At 43.5% G+C, this 17,180-nt stretch overlaps 1 protein-coding gene across 1 annotated transcript in view; it reads right to left on the reverse strand.

Moving 5' to 3' along the window:
• The window catches only part of GABRR1 (gamma-aminobutyric acid type A receptor subunit rho1), a 37,740-nt gene extending 21,450 nt beyond the window's left edge, over nt 1-16,290 (reverse strand). The window contains exon 1 of the mRNA XM_055329584.1: nt 16,169-16,290. Within this exon, the coding sequence (XP_055185559.1) occupies nt 16,169-16,290 (122 nt within the window). The remainder of the gene's footprint in view (nt 1-16,168) is intronic.
• Between the last annotated feature and the right edge of the window lie 890 nt (nt 16,291-17,180).

Here is a 17,180-nt window from a genome sequence, read left to right on the forward strand (position 1 = left end):
CAGGTCATGATCTCAGGGTTGTGAAATTGAGCCCAGAGACAGACTCTGAGTTCAGTGCAGAGCTTGCTTGAGATTCTCTCTCCCTCTCCTTCTGCCCCTCCTATCCTTGCTGGTTCGCTCTCTCTCTCTCTCTCTCTCTCTCCTCTCTCAAACAAACACAAACAAAACAAATGCCCAGGCCCCACCTCAGAGATTTGGATTTGGGTGCTCTGGGAATGGGGCCTGGCAACTGGTATTTTTAAAATCTTATTAAGAGTCTAAACTCCGGGATCCCTGGGTGGCGCAGCGGTTTAGCACCTGCCTTTGGCCCAGGGCACGATCCTGGAGACCCAGGATCGAATCCCACGTCGGGCTCCCGGTGCATGGAGCCTGCTTCTCCCTCTGCCTATGTCTCTGCCTCTCTCTCTCTCTCTCTCTCTCTCTGTGACTATCATAAATAAATAAAAATTAAAAAAATATATTAAAAAAAGTTAATAAAAAAAAGAAAGAGTCTAAACTCCCCCCAAAGCACTTCGCCCATTCTGGAAGGGTTTGAGCTGGAGGGAGGAGACAGTGGGTGTGGACAGAGCTTGGTACCCTTGACCTCTGTTGGCTCATTCTGTAGAAAGAGGATACACTTTTCCTTGGAAATACCCACCATCCTTGTTCCACAGGAGGCAGCTTCTTGTTCTTCAGCTGCTGAATTGCACCCACTGCTCTTTTTATTTATTTTTAATTTTTCTAAACAGATAATATATTTACAGAGTTGGACAATTTTAGGAAGGGAAATGCAGTGAACAGTTGACATCCTATCTCTGCTTCCATCTACCCTATTCCCCCATCCACAGGTACCTCTCTGAATGATTTCTTGTTTCTGCCCAGAGTTTCTTGTAGGTACAAGTAAGTTCAAGTATATGTTCTTAGTTCTCCCCTTTTTATTTTTATTTTATTTTTTTTAGTTCTCCCCTTTTTAAAGCCCAAAGTTAACATATTATATAAACTCTCCTACTTTTTCTTTTTTTATTTAAATATACTTTGGATTATTTTTTTCCATATCTAAATATCCCAAGTCTCTTATTCTGCTTTACGCTGCGTAGTGTTCCAGTACATGGATGCACCACAATTTGTGTAACCATCTTCTATTGGTGGACAGCTGGGTTTTTTTCTAGTCTTCTGCTATTACAAACAATGCTGCAGTGGCCTTGAATGGTCTTCATTCACCCATCAGCACCATCTTTAGAATCCACGGAAATAATTGACTCCCTTCCCAGCTCCTTCTTTTTTTTTCTAAAGATTTTATTTATTTATTTATTTATTTATTTATTTATTTATTTATTCATGAGAGACCCACAGAGAGAGGTAAAGACATAGAGGGAGAAGCAGAGGGAGAAGTAGGCTCCCCATGGAGAGCCTGATGCAGGACTCAATCCTAGGACCCCAGGATCATGACCTGAGCCAAAGGCAGATGCTCAACCACTGAGCCACCCAAGTGCCCCCCCCCCGCCGCCCCACTCCTTCTTATGCTAACTCCAGGCATGTATTCTCCTTATGGTCCCACCACACACACCTCCTTTCCCCTGGATTCAGTGGTTCCCATACTTTGGCATGCATCAGTATGTCCTAGAGGGCTTATTCAAACCTAGGTTCCTGAGCTTCCCCTTTCCTCTGATGTTTCTGATTCAGTAGGTCTGGGCTGAGGCTCAAGAATTTGCATCTCTAAGAAGTTCCCAGATGCCACTGATGCCACCGGTGTGGAGACAGCGCCTTGAGAGCCACCGCCCTGGTTCATTTTATCCTCCATATACACACTTGCCTCCTTTATAACAACCTTACTCCACCTTTAAGTTCTTTGCCATCTTCTCTCTTGAAGAAACCTTCCATCATTTTGGAAGGAAATGTGGCTGAGAGACAAAAATGTCTGATGCTGACTGCTCTGTGCCTTTAGGCAATTTGTTTCCTGAGATTTCCTCAACCAATAAAAGGTAAAGCCCTGTGACCTGACAAGGGGTGCAAAGAGTAGATGAGATAACGTGTGGAAGTACTCTTCAGACTCTAAAGGGTACACAAATGGAAAGAGCCACTGTTATTACTGAGCTGACAAGGAAGTTTCCATCCCAAGTAAGGAAATTACTGTCCTCGTTAGCAAGGGAAGCAGTCCAGGTAAAGAATTTAAACTAGTGAAACAGAACCAGCCTACACTGCTTATGAATGTAAGAGAGGAAGAAGCTGGGGACTTGGAGAGGAGGAAAACTGGACCCCATCACTTCCCTCATCCTCTCTCACCCAGCTGGAGCTGGGCGCCCACCATCTTTTCCCTTCCAGTTCTCCCATCCTCTGGTCCCCCACTTTCTGCCTTCTGCTCTATGGCCAACAGAGGGGGTTGTTGCTGAAAATCACCACAGTTGAGGTGTGGGGAAGAGACATCTTTAGAATGGTGTGCATGCATTTATGGCCATGCCTGTCTTACTTGTTGGCATCTTTGTGTACTTTTGGTCGTTGTCTCTATGATGAGAATTAAAAACAAAGGTGTGCTAGAGACAGGTCTCAAATCAACAAAGCACTCCTCATCCTTTAGATCTACTTCCAATAGAATATTAGAATATTCCAGAATAAAATGTGAAAGAAAAAAATAACTATGAAGCATCAATGCATTAATTTAGCCTTTTGATGAGCATTTTCCCAGTACCCACAGGAGCAAGGATTTGGAGAATGAATTATTCGGAAAGACTAGTCTGAGGAGGTCTGACTTAAAATATCTGCCCCAGTAGTTTACCCCGACCTGAGATTGACACCATCCTTAACTTGAACCTACCATAAAACTGTTACTACAGAGAGTAACACTTTGCCAGGTGGACTGTATCACTTGGGCATCCTTGCCCCCTGGCGTGTGGTTTCAGCCAAATGGGCACTGGCAGGATATAACAGAGCAGGGCATTTATTCCTCATTCTCTTCCTGCCTCAGTGCCAGGGACTAGTAATGTCTGTGTTGCTCTGTGATCACAGATAATCACAGTATCTTCAATAAGCTCCAATAATACCATGTGCTCTCCAGGACTGTGGGTAGCCATAGCTTCCTGCTGTTGCTTGTCCTCAAGGACATTGGCATGCTTGGTTGGTGCCTTGAACCTTGCCCACAGCTCTGTGAGTGGTCCCTTTATTCAATTATTGGTTAAGCCCTTTTGAGTGCAATGCTGTTTTCGCCGGGACTCACCTGATGCACAAACATCAGGGCTGATGCATAAGGATTCTATCAATTATCTGCAGCAAAGGGGAGCAGAGGCAGGAGCTTGACAGACGTGGGTCCCCGGAGTGGGTCCCAGCAGTAGGCAAGAGCTAAGATTGCAGGGAGGGCTGTCTTTGGGGCTACAAGCCATCACAACTGCTGGTCAGCGAGGGCAGGATGAGGTCACAGGCCACTGAGGCAGTCTTCTTTATCTTTAGCACCTTGTACAGTGCTGGGCCCCTGTGGCTTCTCGACATGTTAGTGGAATGAAGGAAGGAATCAGCCCCCTAGGAGAGCCTGGGTGGCTCAGTCGGTGAGGTGTCTGCCTTTGGCTCAGGTCATGATCCTGGAGTCCGGGGATCAAACCCCGTGTCGGGCTCCCTGACCAGTCAAGGGTCTGCTTCTCCTTCTGCCCCTCACTCCTGCTCGTTATCTCTCTCTCTTTCATCCACTCTCTCTCTCTCTCAAATAGATAAATAAAAATCTTAAAAAAAAAAAAAAAGAATCAGCCCCCTAGAGGGGTGTCTGAAAAGGGAAGCAGGAGGAATTGAAAGAAGAGAAGGGCTTGAGATGGAAATTGAGCTTGACTCAGTTCTTTCTTTGGCTTTGGGCCAGCCTGAAAACAGAGATGGGCTCTGAGATGCCACTGTCTCTCCCATCACGAAGCTTAGATTCTAGCCTAGAAAAGACTGATAAATAGGATCCTTGAAGTCTTTTTCATTAATGCTGTTAATATTTTTAAAGAACTTTTTTATTGCTGGGGTGCCTGGTTGGTTCAGTCAGTTGAGCGTCTGCTTAGGTCATTACCTCCAAGTCCCAGGATCAAGCCTTGTATTGGGCTTCCCGCTCAGGTGGGAGTCTGCTTCTCTCTCTCCCTCTGCTCCCTGCCCCCTGCTGGTGCACGCTTAGTCTCTCTCTCAAAATCTTTTTTAAAAAATCTCTAAGATGAATTAGTTAATTTTAAAAAGATTTATTAAAAATTTTTATTCCTTATGTACCCATGTTAAAAGTTTGTAAAATATGGGCAGCCCCGGTGGCGCAGCAGTTTGGCGCCGCCTGCAGCCCAGGGCCTGATCCTGGAGACCTGGGATCGAGTCCCATGTTGGGTTCCCTGCACAGAGCCTGCTTCTCCCTCTGCCTGTGTCTCTGCCTCTCTCTCTGTGTGTCTTTCATGAATAAATAAATAAAATCTTTAAAAAAAAAAGTTTGTAAAATAAATTTAAACATAAAGGAGAGGGATGCCTGGGTGGCTCAGAGGTTGAGCATCTGCCTTTGGCTCAGGGCATGATCCTGGAGTCCCGGATCGGTCCCATATCAGCTCCCCACATGGAGCCTGCTTCTCCCTCTGCCTATGTCTCTGCCTCTTTCTCTCTCTGTCTCTCATGAATAAATAAAATCTTTTAAAAAAATAAACATAAAGGAGAAAATAAAAACCACTCAGGAATAATCTTTGCCATCTGCATACACCTTTATCCTCTGAGAGAGAGAAAGAGGAGACAGTATAACTTGCTTTTAAACTCAATACAATATATCACGAAATATTTTGCATGGCATTGGCATCTTTTTACCAGCCAGGAGTATGATTATTAATTTTTTTTTAGTAGGCTCTACACCCAATGTGGGGCTCAAGCTCACAACCCCCAGATCAAGGTTCGTGTGCTCTACGTACTGAGCCACCCAGGCAGCCCGGATTGTTAATCTTGAAATGAAGTATGACACACACCAAATAATAGGAATAACTAGCACTGCTTGAGTCCTTACTATCTGCCAGGTACTAAGTTAACTCGTATTACATGTATTAACTTGGCTTAGTCCTCATAACAATCCTATGAAGTAGGTTTTATCATTATCCCCATTTTATACATGAGGAAACTAAGACACAGAGGGTCTGAATAACTTATAAACATGATGGATTCAGAAGTCACATCCAGAGAGTCTGGCTCCAAGGGTTGCAAGCAAGGTTAGCCATGGTGTCTCGTTAAAGATGGGCTCCCATTGCCTGCAATTTGGGTTATATGTAGAAGGGCCAACCTTCTCTCTCCCCTCATACAAGAGCTAGCACAAGAACTGATGCCCACCTATTTATTGAATGAACCCCTGGGAAGTTATGAAGAAAATATAGGCATGTCCCAAGTTATGATGATATAGGATGACATTTGAAAAAGCTTTTTGGACTGAACAGAGGATATATATTTTTTTAACACCTATGTCTATCCTATCCTCTTGGAGAGAATGAAAACTTCTGACCTATGGTACATCTTGATGTTTTCTCGTTATAGTTCCTGGTTAGCTGGTATGTAGATGATGTTTTCCCAAAGCACATCTCAGAACTCTCCAGAGGTTAGATAGAGCAGGGATGGGAATCTGTGATGAGCCAGGGGTCTGCTGGAAGGCTCCTTCATTTAGCTAATAACAGAGCACGTGATACATTATCCTTCACTTGGCTGATCATGTCATCTCCGAGAAGATAGAGAACTTAATTTTGAAAAGGAAGGAATTTTTTCAACTAGTTAATGAAAACCATCTTGTTTTCATGGCATTTGTCATAGTCACATATACATATAGGCTCCTTCCCAGCCTCAGCCCCCAACTCTGTCCACCACTTTTTGTGGTAGCCCATTATACCCCTATGCTTTGGTTCCTGCTGTCCCATCTGTCCGGAAGGTCTTTGCCACCATTTTTCATACTTTTTGCCCAGACAACACCTTGCACTCTCAGATCAAATATTACCTCCTCCTGGAAAAATTGCCAGGTTTCCCCCCTTCTCACCAAGTCTCCTCTTCACATGACTTCATTAAAATATGCACCACCTCATGTTGGGGGGGGGTGTTCTGACCACTTCACATACTTCACTATGAGCTCTACTGGGGAGGGACTCTGTCTCCTATACCTATGTAGCCCCAGCAGTGAGCAGAACTCAGATTTCACAAAAACATGTACAAAATATGGAAAGAGAAGCACAAATCCAAAGGTATATTCCAAAGAGTCAAATGATCCTGTGAAAAATGTGCCAAGGAGGCCAAGGCTTAAATGAGGTGATACTTAAGAAATGTGCTCAAGACAACCAACTTTCCTTAAAGTTGTATTTTGAGCCAGGAGAGTGTGCAGAGGGAAATATGCTGCTGGGAGGAGATGCGGCAATGTTAGCAAACGATTAAGGTAAGGCTGAGACTCTGCTAACACAATCCAATCTCCTTCAAAGAGACTGGCCTCTGCATTAGGGAGGGAGCAGTAAAATGAATGAATTGCTGCCCAGCATAGCAAAAATGCAGGCATAGGATCACTTAACTAGGGTTTCTCAGCTCAACTGCACTTTGGGGTCACCCAAGGAACTTCCAGGCCACACCCACAACAGGGGTGAGACCCAGCCATCAATAGCTTTCAAACCTCCTCGGCCAATGTTGAGAACCACTGCTCTAATTTTTGTTTAAATAGAACTCAAGTCTACAGACCAGGATGAATTACCGCTCAGGAAACGCAAGGATTTTGCAGCAGAGAAAAATCTGGAAAATAAGAGAGATGCCAGAGAACTGAGGATGAGAAAATGCTTTCTTGAGATTGACAAAGAAGGAAAAAGGGTAGCATGAAAGCTGCTGAAGTAAGCTCCAGGATGATGCCTGGCTGTGGGCTAGAACTTTGATTACAAAGACAACTTAGGAACTTACTGTGTCCCATCATATCGATGGCATTACACCAATGAGAGCTCAGACAGAGCAAGACATCCTAAACGATCTCCTTTCCCTGGGTGAGGCCTCCAGTTGGCAGATCCGGGGAGTGTCACCGGGTGGTGTGCATAGTGTAACCATCCTGCAAGCAGTGAGGAGCCCTAAGGGGTGCCTGGTGGAATGAGGGTCTGCAGGAAAGTTTCTTATCGGTGCCCATCACAAGATGACATAGGTGAGGCCCAGGATCGTTAGGGGTTTACTGAGCTTTACAGTAGTCAAAGCACCTTCCATACCTCAGCTTGCACAGTCCTTACAATAACCCTGAGGTGACAGACATAACCGACTCTACTCTACAGAAGAAACAGACTTGAGGATGTCAAGTGACTTGTCCCAAGTCATGGAGTATGTGGCAGCTCCAGGTCTGGCTTCTTACTGTTTGGAGCCAGTCCTCTTATCACTGTCCCATCTAGCTTAGGAGCTTTGTTGATGGATTCTTGGGGTTGCCTATAACTGTTGCTGCCCAGGCCAAAACTTCAAAGGAAATCCTCATGGACACACATCCAGGGCTCCATCTTACCTCATGGGAACATAAATTTAGGGCTATGATGGCAAGTAGAGTAAGGGTTTGGGAGTGGGTACTTAGCTGGCTGTCTTATAGGGGTGGCCAGGGAACACTTCTCTGGAAGTGACAATCAAGCAGAGACCTGAAGAAGATGAGGGAGCAACCTGCCAATGGGAGAAAAGTGCTCCCAGCAGAGTCCTGACAAGGACAGAGGCCATGAGGTGGGGCTGCTCGGTGTGCCCCAGGAGCAGCAAGGAGGCCAGTGTGGCAATAGAAGGGAGGCCAGAGAGAAGACATGGGCCAGACCCGCTGAGTTTGCTCCTCTGCTTACCCAAGATTGAACATGGGGCTACCCTCCAGTGTGCCCACCCCGAGGAAGGCTGCTATGAGACTGTGTACATGTTGCTCTTTGAGGCAATGACATGGTGCAGCAGGAAGGACACCTGCCAGTGAGGAAGCCAGCACACTCTCAAGACCCAGCTTTTCTGGCTGATGAGAGAACACAACACATTTCTGCTTTCTGTCCGTTTCTGTTTACTCTGCTGTGAGATAAGGGATTGGGCCATGGGGGAGCTTGGAGACCTTTCAAGCCTATTCCAGAAGGCATATTGTCCCTAAGGTACTAGAGGTACTTTATAGCTCTAGTCCTATGGGTGGATGGCAATATAGGAAGGGTCAGGGCACAGCAGATCCCTACAAATACAGTTTTGGTTTCCTCACAGACACAGCAGTACAGGGTGTGTGTGTGTGTGTGTGTGCGCATTTAATTTTTATTTATCTAATAAGGATGGTACCATAATGTTACTTATATTTCTTGAATTGCTATAGAGGCTGTGGATTTTTGCACATAATGAATAAGTATTCTGTGTTTTCCTTTGAGTGAAACTAGTTTATTTCTTTTGATTTCTTACTAGGTGGATTTTGGGGTAAGTAACCAATAAACTGCTTTTCAAACCATAACCTCTAAGAATATATGATGGGTAATTTTATGTGTCAACTTTGCTAGGCCATGATACCCAGTTCTTGGTTAAACACCAACCTAGATCTTGCAGTGAGATATTTTTAAAGATGTGATTAACATTTACATCAATAGACTTTAAGCAAAGCAGATTGCTCTTCGTGATGTGGGTGGATCTCATCCAATCATTTGAAAGCCTTAGGAGAAAGGGCTGAGATCCTCTGAGAAAGGGAATCCTGCCACCAGACCGCCTTCAGACTTGAGCTGCAGCATCAACTCCTGCTGAATTTCCAGACTTGGTAGCCCCCACAACCACATGAGCCAATTCTTTCAAATAAATAAATCCTCCTCCTTCTTCTCTCTCCATATATACATACATATTATACTACATCTGTGTCGCACAATATATCTATGTAATGCTGGATATACAGATAGATAGATACATATTACATGCCCTCTACTGTTTCTCTGGAGAACCCTGACTAATACAGGGTGGGAACACTCCTTGACACCTGAGGTCTGCACACCTGTGGGGGACCTGCACTGCCTGGAATCAAAAGCCAGCAGGGCTCATGTCTGGTGTGGGTGGGACCAGCCCAGCTTCAATGTGGCTTCTGATCCTATCTCCATGTCCTAACTCAGGGTCATTTGATCAAACTTTCTTCTTGCCACCATGCCTGAATCCTGTTCCCATCAACGTGAGGCAGGTCCTTAGCACAAAGCCCTGGGATGCTGTTGCCCTTGGAGGGGACAAAAGGTCATGTCTGTCCCCCTGCTTCTCAGCCAAAATCTCAACCTAGATCATCTCTTTTCTCTTTTACATACGTCCCAACATAAATTCCCTATGCCTTCCCACTTGAAGACACTGGATTACTTTCTTTTAATTTAAAGCTTTGATTTTTCCCCCCACCTATTCTCTTTATCAGAATTCTGAGGCTGTACTTTTCCCATTTATTATAGTTCTTTAACTACTTTCTAACTTGTACAAATCTGTCTCTAATTCCAATGTTACCTGCTTTATGAGCAACCTTTGTTTACTGATCATATTCTATTCACTATGTACCTATGTGCCTTTGAACACTTTAGAATCTCAGTAAATATCTTTTGAGTGGAATTCCCATCACTAATTAAATAACCAGCTATTTTTAAAAAACAAAACCAGAAAAAAAAAAAAAGGCCAGAAAACAAAGAGTTTGTTTGTCAAGGAGACAGCTCAGCTCACAACATATTTGGTAAGTGAAGTTATTGAGTGAACTTCTCTACCTACCCCTACCTCCTGCCCTTGCACCTGGAAATGGAATAAGATCAGGCCCAGAAAAGAGGATAGTAAAAGCCTATAACAAGACTTGATATCACAGTAATCACAAGTCACAATCACTTGTTTGAAGTGAAATTTTTTCAATGAGGCAGATTACAGTATAGGAAAGGGCTCAGATTTGACATCAGTCAGGCTTCAGTGTGAATCCCAGGGTAGCCACAAACTAGTCATGAACCTTGGGCAGGTTATTTGATCTTTCTATGCCTCAGTTTTATATAAAATGGGGAAATGATACTAACTTTATAAGATTGCTAAAGAATTAAGCAAGAAAATATTTGAACTACATAAAATGGCTGACATTCAATGGTTTAGACCTAGAAAAACATTTTCATATGGTTCAACCTGAATCTTACATTCATCAATATAATGTCCTGTTTTCACATGATGATGGTGAGAGGAGGGCCCTGGACATAGAGAAATAAGCGGTATGAATTCTGAGGGGATGTAGCATGACGTTGGCATAAGTATTTTATATTTTGGGGCCCTTCTCATCTTTAAATGAAGGGATTTCTAAGGTCCTTGAAATTCTGACATTCTGTAAAAATTATTTTATTAATGTCTGTAACCTCTACTGAATTGTCAGCATCTCAAGGGATCACCATTGCTTCCCAAGCCTTGGGCACAGTGCCTGGAGCATAATGTAGTGAATACATAAATTTTTTGGATGAATGAAGTACAGAAAGAGCAAGAATTAGGATGCACTCATTTATTTATGCTTAACATTCCTTATCTATTATGTACCAGATATCATACTCGAACTTGGGGTGACAAGGATAAAGGTACAAGTTGAGCCCTTGTTATGGACTGGACTGTGCCCCCACCCCCAAATCCATATGTTAAAGCCTTAACTCCCAGTGTGACTGTATTTGGAGATAGGTCTTTAGGCAGGTAATTAAGGTTAAATGAGATCAGAAGAATGGAGCTCAGATCCAATAGGATTGGTGTCCTTACAAGAAAAGGAAGACACTAGAGATGCATCTTCCACAGAGAAAAGGTCATTTGAGGACATAGCAAGAAGGGGGCTGTCTACAAGCCAGGAAGAGAGCCTTTCACCAGAAACCAAATTTCCTGACACATTGATCATGGGCTTCTAGCCTCCAGACCTGTGAGAGAATCACTGTCTATTGTTTAGGCCACTCAGTCTGTGGTAATTTATTGTGGCAGCCCCAGTAGACTAATACAGCCCTCAGGAGGCTGATAGTCTAGAAGCTGAGGCAGATGAGGAGTGAGTGCTAATGTTGAGAGATTAGTCCTCTGAGATGGGCTGGACGGGGGCTGTGGAAGCCTTGAAGTAAGTTGCCCAGTTGAGACTGAGAGGCGGGGTGGAGGAAGGCCAATGAAGGCTCCTCAGAAGGTGACATCTCTGGTAAGCATTGGAGAAGCAAAAGAAGTGAGCAGGACAAAAAGGAAAGGAAATGATGTCATCAGCATGGGAAGAAACCTAAGTATAGGTCTCAGAAAACCATTAGTCAGAACTGGACAAGACCCAGCAGCACAAAGAGGAGAATCAAAGGTTTAAGCAAACTATCTGGAGAATGAAAGGACAAGATGAAGAGAGAACACTACTTACTCAGGAGAAAATCAAATTCCAAGATATTTAGGACAGAGACCCAGTCCATAATTCATTGGCTTGTGCTTTGTCAGGACAGGGATTAGACAGTGAGTATCTCATGTATCATCATCATCATCATCATCATCATCATCATCATTGCCTTTCTCCCGCCTTCCCTCATCAGCATGTGAACCTGCTGCATCTCCTCTGGCCTGAGAACTCTTACCCACCTGGCTCTGTCTCACGCTCATCACTGGCAGCCTTTCCATTCACAGCTGAATTTCTCGTCTAAGTTACCTATACCCATCCCACTCTTCAACACACTGCCACTCTTCTCTGAGGTCCTCAGTGGATCTTAGCGGCTGTATCTTTGTGTGATCTGACCCTATTGTTCTCTCCCTCCTTCTGGAAATCCTTGACACTTCGCTGGAATGCCTCCATAGTCTGTAAGCCTCTGGAGGGCAAAAGCTGTATTTGATTTAGTCATTGATGAAGCACCCATCGCTGGGTGTGGTGCTGGCCCTATAAGGAGCATTTGACAACTGTTAAATAAATGGCTCTCTTGGCATCTATGACACCTCTCAATTCCAGTCACACAGCTATTTCTCTGGTCCCTCATTTTCCAGCATCCTTCACCAAGGCTTCTTCCTCTTTCCTCTCTTTTTTTTTTTTGTTTCTTCTTTCCTCTCCTTAAATGTTGCTTTTCCGTAAGATTCTTCCTTGATCCTATTCTTATTTCATGTGACATGCTGTTTTTGGGTCACCTCATCCACCACCACCTATGAGTACTCCTATAAGATCTACATCTCCAAGGATGCCTGGGTGGCTCAGTGGTTGAGTGTCTGCCTTTGGCTCAGGTCGTGATCCTGGGGTCCTGGGATTGAGTCCCACAACAGGCTCCCCTCTGCCTATGTCTCTGCCTCTGTGTCTCTCATGAATAAATAAATAAAATCTTAAAAAAAAAAGTCTACATCTCCAAGCCCGATTTCCCTCATGAGCTGCAGACCTATAGGCCTCCAACTAGACAGCTATCCCTTAGCATCTGTGAAAGCAAATCCAGGTCCACGTGTTCATAATGAACACCTCTTGCCCCAAATCTGCTCCTCATCCTGCTCTCCTTTCCCTGGCACCACCCTCTACCAGGTCACACAATTCAAATACCTGCTAGTCTTCCATCCAGTCTAATTCTGATGATTCTAGCTCTTTAAAGCTCTCAGATCCATTCCTCCACCCCCACCCCTGCACTGTTCTTTCCACTAATATCCTATTTCAGGCTTTCACTACCTCTCACCTGGGTTAAGGCATAGGCTCTGGATTTCTTTTTCTGTCTCCTCTCTAGCACCCTTTCCATCCTTCTACCATACTGACACCAGTGTGAGCTCTCCAAAATGGAAACCAGCTGAAACTAGCTATTCAGACCCACTTTACTTTCAGAATAAACTTGAATTTTTTAGCATGCCAAAGCAAGTATGAGAACAATTCTTGTGGCTTCTGATAGATCAGTTTGCCTGCCCAGAGCAAGAGCTGGCATTTGCCCCATGGCCTGTGGTGTAGGTAGGTTATGCCTCCATTCTTTCAGGGAGGAGGAAGAGACAATAACTATTGACCCATTCTAGAAACATTACCCAGTGCCGTGGCATTCTCATATTTACCAAGCATGATTTATGAGGAAGATCCCACCTGGATGTGCCTCCTATGGAGATCTTGGGAAACAGCACTTGAGTTATTTGCCAGAGTGGAGACTAGAGTGAGGAAGTGAGGAACAAAACCTAAGGAGGCATCCATTCTCAGACCATGCAAGTGCCTCCTTAAAGTACCTACCTTGCACCGCAGGCATCTCACTTGCCTTGCCCTCACACCTTGCTTCCCATTTCATTAGTATAAATTGAAAAGAAACCTGAATACAAATAACCAGCAATTTAAGAGTTGAGAATCTGGATGAAATTAAGTAAGCCCTTTAAGAATGTAGGCTATATAAAAATAAAACCACCTGGCTGGCGGATATAGGAGTTGGGTCCACCGTTCTGGAAAGCAATTTGGCCAAATATATTTGTAGCTTTAAAGTTCTTGTGCCATTTGACCCAGTACACTTCCAGGAGTCTATCCAAATTTAAAAATCATATATGTAGGATTGCCTAGATGGCTCAGTGAGTAGAGCATGTGACTCTTGACCTCAGGGTTGTGGGTTCAAGCCCCGTGTTGGGCATAGAGCTTATTTTAAAAAAGAAAATCCTGTCTGTAGACAATCCTAATGTACAAAGATAATCGTGCATAATATTTATAATAACAAAGGAAGTAACTAAAAGTCCACAATACAGAGGAAACTGCTTAAATGGTGATAAATCATGCATTTTTATACATTATAATGTAGTCATTCAAATGATAATTATGTAGACTATATAATTAAACATACAGACAAAATCATTCAATACCTTAAGGTTACAAATGTAACTATATATATAGAATAATCTCAGACTAGTTAATAGTCAGTATGTGCTTAGAAATTAAAGGCTGGGGGCACCTGAGTGGCTCAGTGGATTGGGCATCTGCCTTTGGCTCAGGTCGTGATCCCGGGGTCCTGGGATCAAGTCCCACATCGGGCTCCCACAGGGAGCCTGCTTTTCCCTCTGCCTGTGTCTCTGCTTCTCTGTCTCTCATGAATAAATAAATAAAATCTTAAAAAAAAAAAAAGAAAAGAAAAGACAGGCTGAAAGAAAATACACAAAAATGCTAGCAATGTTAACACTCATAAATTTCTGGGCTTGGGTTCATTCATTATGAGTTGTGGGTTCTGGGTTCATTCATTATGAATGATTTTTGTGTTTTTAAAACATCTTTCCCATTTTTGAAATGTTAAGTAGGAGATCCCTGGGTGGCTCAGTGGTTTAGCACCTTCCTTCGGCCCAGGGTGTGATCCTGGAGTCCCGGGATGGAGTCCCGCATCGGGCTTCCTGCATGGAGCCTGCTTCTCCCTCTGCCTGTGTCTCTGCCTCTCTCTCTCTATGTCTATCATGAATAAATAAATAAAAATCTTAAAAAAAGAAAATGTTAAGTAATAGTCACATATGACTTTCATAATAAAAATTGAAAGTTATTTTAAATAATGTTTACATTTTTTTAAAGGTTGTTTATTAATTTATTTGAGAGAGAAAGAGAACCAAGGGGAGAGGCAGAGGGAGAGAGAGAGAATCTTGAAGCAGACTCCTCTCTGAGCACAGAGGCTCCCACATAGGGCTCCATCCTGCTGGGTTGCTCCCATGACCCTGAGATCACAACCCGAGCCAAAACCGAATCAGGTGCTTAACTGACCTCATCACCCAGCCCCCCAAATAATATATTTTTTAATTTTTAAAAATTTTTAAAAGATTTTTATTTATTTATTCATGAGAGACACACACACACACAGAGACAGAGAGGCAAAGACACAGGCAGAGGGAGAAGCAGGCTCTACGCAGGGAGCCTGACGTAGGACTCCATCCTGGGTCTCCAGGATCACGCCCTGGGCTGAAGGTGACACTTAAACTGCTGAGCCACCAATGCTGCCCCCCAAATAATATTTTTTAAAGAAAATCTATTTCACTTTCTAGGACTTCTCTTCATCCCTGGTATTCACCAATAGGTTGCCACTGCAACTCTGGCTTAGGAGAGAGGCTGAGAAGTTTCTGATGACAACCAATAGGGTGTGTCGTTGTGGTTGCTTTTAATCCTCATGAGCACATTTGGTCCAGATAATCTCTATGGCTGTACCGCTCCACGGATTCCACTGTTTGCCCAACCAACTTCTGACTCTGACAGAACCAGGGCATGTGGCTTGTACACGGCAGTCTCAGTGCCCAGGACTTCCCATGATCCCCGGGTATTTCAGCTCCTGGTTTTGTGATGTCGTTAAAGCACCTGGAACAAGTGCTGTGAGCCGTAGCTGGCTGCTTGTGAGCCCGTGTGTGGAGGGCTCTCAACTCCAGGAGGGGGACACTGAAGAGTCAGCCACCCACCCAGCCCTCTCACTAGCCCTGACCTGCAGAAAACTGGGTTTCCTTTCACACTAATTGATATTTCTGACCTCTATTCATATTTATATCCAGAGATAAAGAGACTTGAAGCTTAATTTTGACCTAAGGCTGACAAAGAACTGAGAGGCAAGAATGCCCTTACTGCCTCTATTTCCTCATCAGTAAAGAAAGAGATGGGTCAGGTTTCCTCCCACTGTGCTATTTTATTGATGAATGTTGGGCAAGCAGATGTGCACTTAAAGACCAGTGCTGCCATCAGAGCTGCTTGAGTGGGTACAGGTGCCAAAGGGGCCTCTGTCTAAGCTGCTGCCTCAGATGCTAGTCCCGGGAGGGCAGCATGTACCGTTGACGATGAGTGAGCAGCAAGTCTGCAGGCAGGTCTATCCCTGCACCTCCCTCCCCCATTTATTAGTAGGGGACAATCTAATGATCTGTCTAGCCATACAGCTTGAAGAAAGCTGCCTGGTTTTCTTTAAAAGATGTTAAAAGGGACCCACAAATCTAGCAGAAATAGTTAGAACTAACAAGATCATTCTCACTAATTAGAGACCCCTTTAGTTATTTGAGAATTTGCAGATTTATTCCAACGTAGAATGCAGACATCAAATAATTGCCCTTAATTTTTTTTTGCCCTTAATTTTTTGAAACAAGGTGCATGTATTCTTTTTTCCAGAGTCTATCTTTCCCCTAGGATGATTCATAAGAGATTTAGGAATATGCAGTAATAACAGTATATCTGATCTGGCATCATTAAAAAACAACAGCATAATTCTAACTTCCTAAAAGAGAGGGAGGAGGGGAACAAAAGGAAAAGGTGGGGAAAGGCATCCACATAAAACACGATATGCTGGAAATGACTCCAGAACAATACCATAGGCTCTATCCCCAGGAGTCCACTCACCTGCCTTTCTTAGACATCTCGTGTGCTTCTCTTCCTTGCCAGTGCTGTCTGCCTTCAGTGGTCAAAACCCATCCCCACCACAAAAGGAAGACGCCAACTTTCATATTCTGGACAGCCAACATGGGTTTCCAAATCCAAATGGTTCTCTCAAGAAACAGCAAAAAGGAAAAGGATGTTCTTTTTTCTCTCTTAAGACATTATTGGTCTGTTCATTATTCCAAGGATGTTTACTCATGCAAAAAAAAAAAAATCAACCCACAGTATGTAATCTGGAGAGCAGGAGAAAGCAATTTCCACTAAACCTATAAATCCTCCTACGTCAGATGTCAGGGATTTTCTGAACTGAGGTTGAAGTCCTGTGTTCCTGTTGAACAATTATTTCATCCAGTCTAGATTAGTTCATCATTAGATGTGGTGAATATGTTAGTAAAAGATCTGTATTTTCTGGTTCAAACGAATAGAAGGAAAATGGACCAAAGCAATTTCCAAAATGAGAAATGCCAGAGATATTGAACTGCTTCCTATGCTAAGTTAATGAGCTCCTCCCTGGATCTATTTTAAGCTTCCAGCCATTATTATTTGCTTTAGCTGAGGGCTGGATTTGTACAACTCCCCGCCCCCAATCCCTCCTATGCTGAAGCCACAAAACTTCATGGCTTCCTACCTGGGCAGGTTGTCTATATGATTGAGTTTGGGAGGGCTGGAAGGAGAGGATTTTTTTGTCTTTGTTTTGCACAGAAATAACCAAATTTTCTTATTAGCTGTATTATTTGTATTATGAACTTCATCAGACTTTTCATGTTTAAAAAATACCAATAATAAATTAGCAATAGCCATTAAGCCTGTATTATCTAATGTTAAGAGCAATGGGTCCAATGGAGTCACTTATGCTAAGTTCCATGTCACCAAACCAAGACTTAGTTTCAACCCTCCTAGAAATGGAATCTTAAACCAGTCAATCAGAAGTCACCTAATTAGCACTAGTTAATAATCTGCCTAATAGAGACCTTAC

Source organism: Nyctereutes procyonoides, unplaced genomic scaffold (assembly GCF_905146905.1).
Source record: "Nyctereutes procyonoides isolate TBG_1078 unplaced genomic scaffold, NYPRO_anot_genome, whole genome shotgun sequence".
NCBI lineage: Eukaryota > Metazoa > Chordata > Mammalia > Carnivora > Canidae > Nyctereutes > Nyctereutes procyonoides.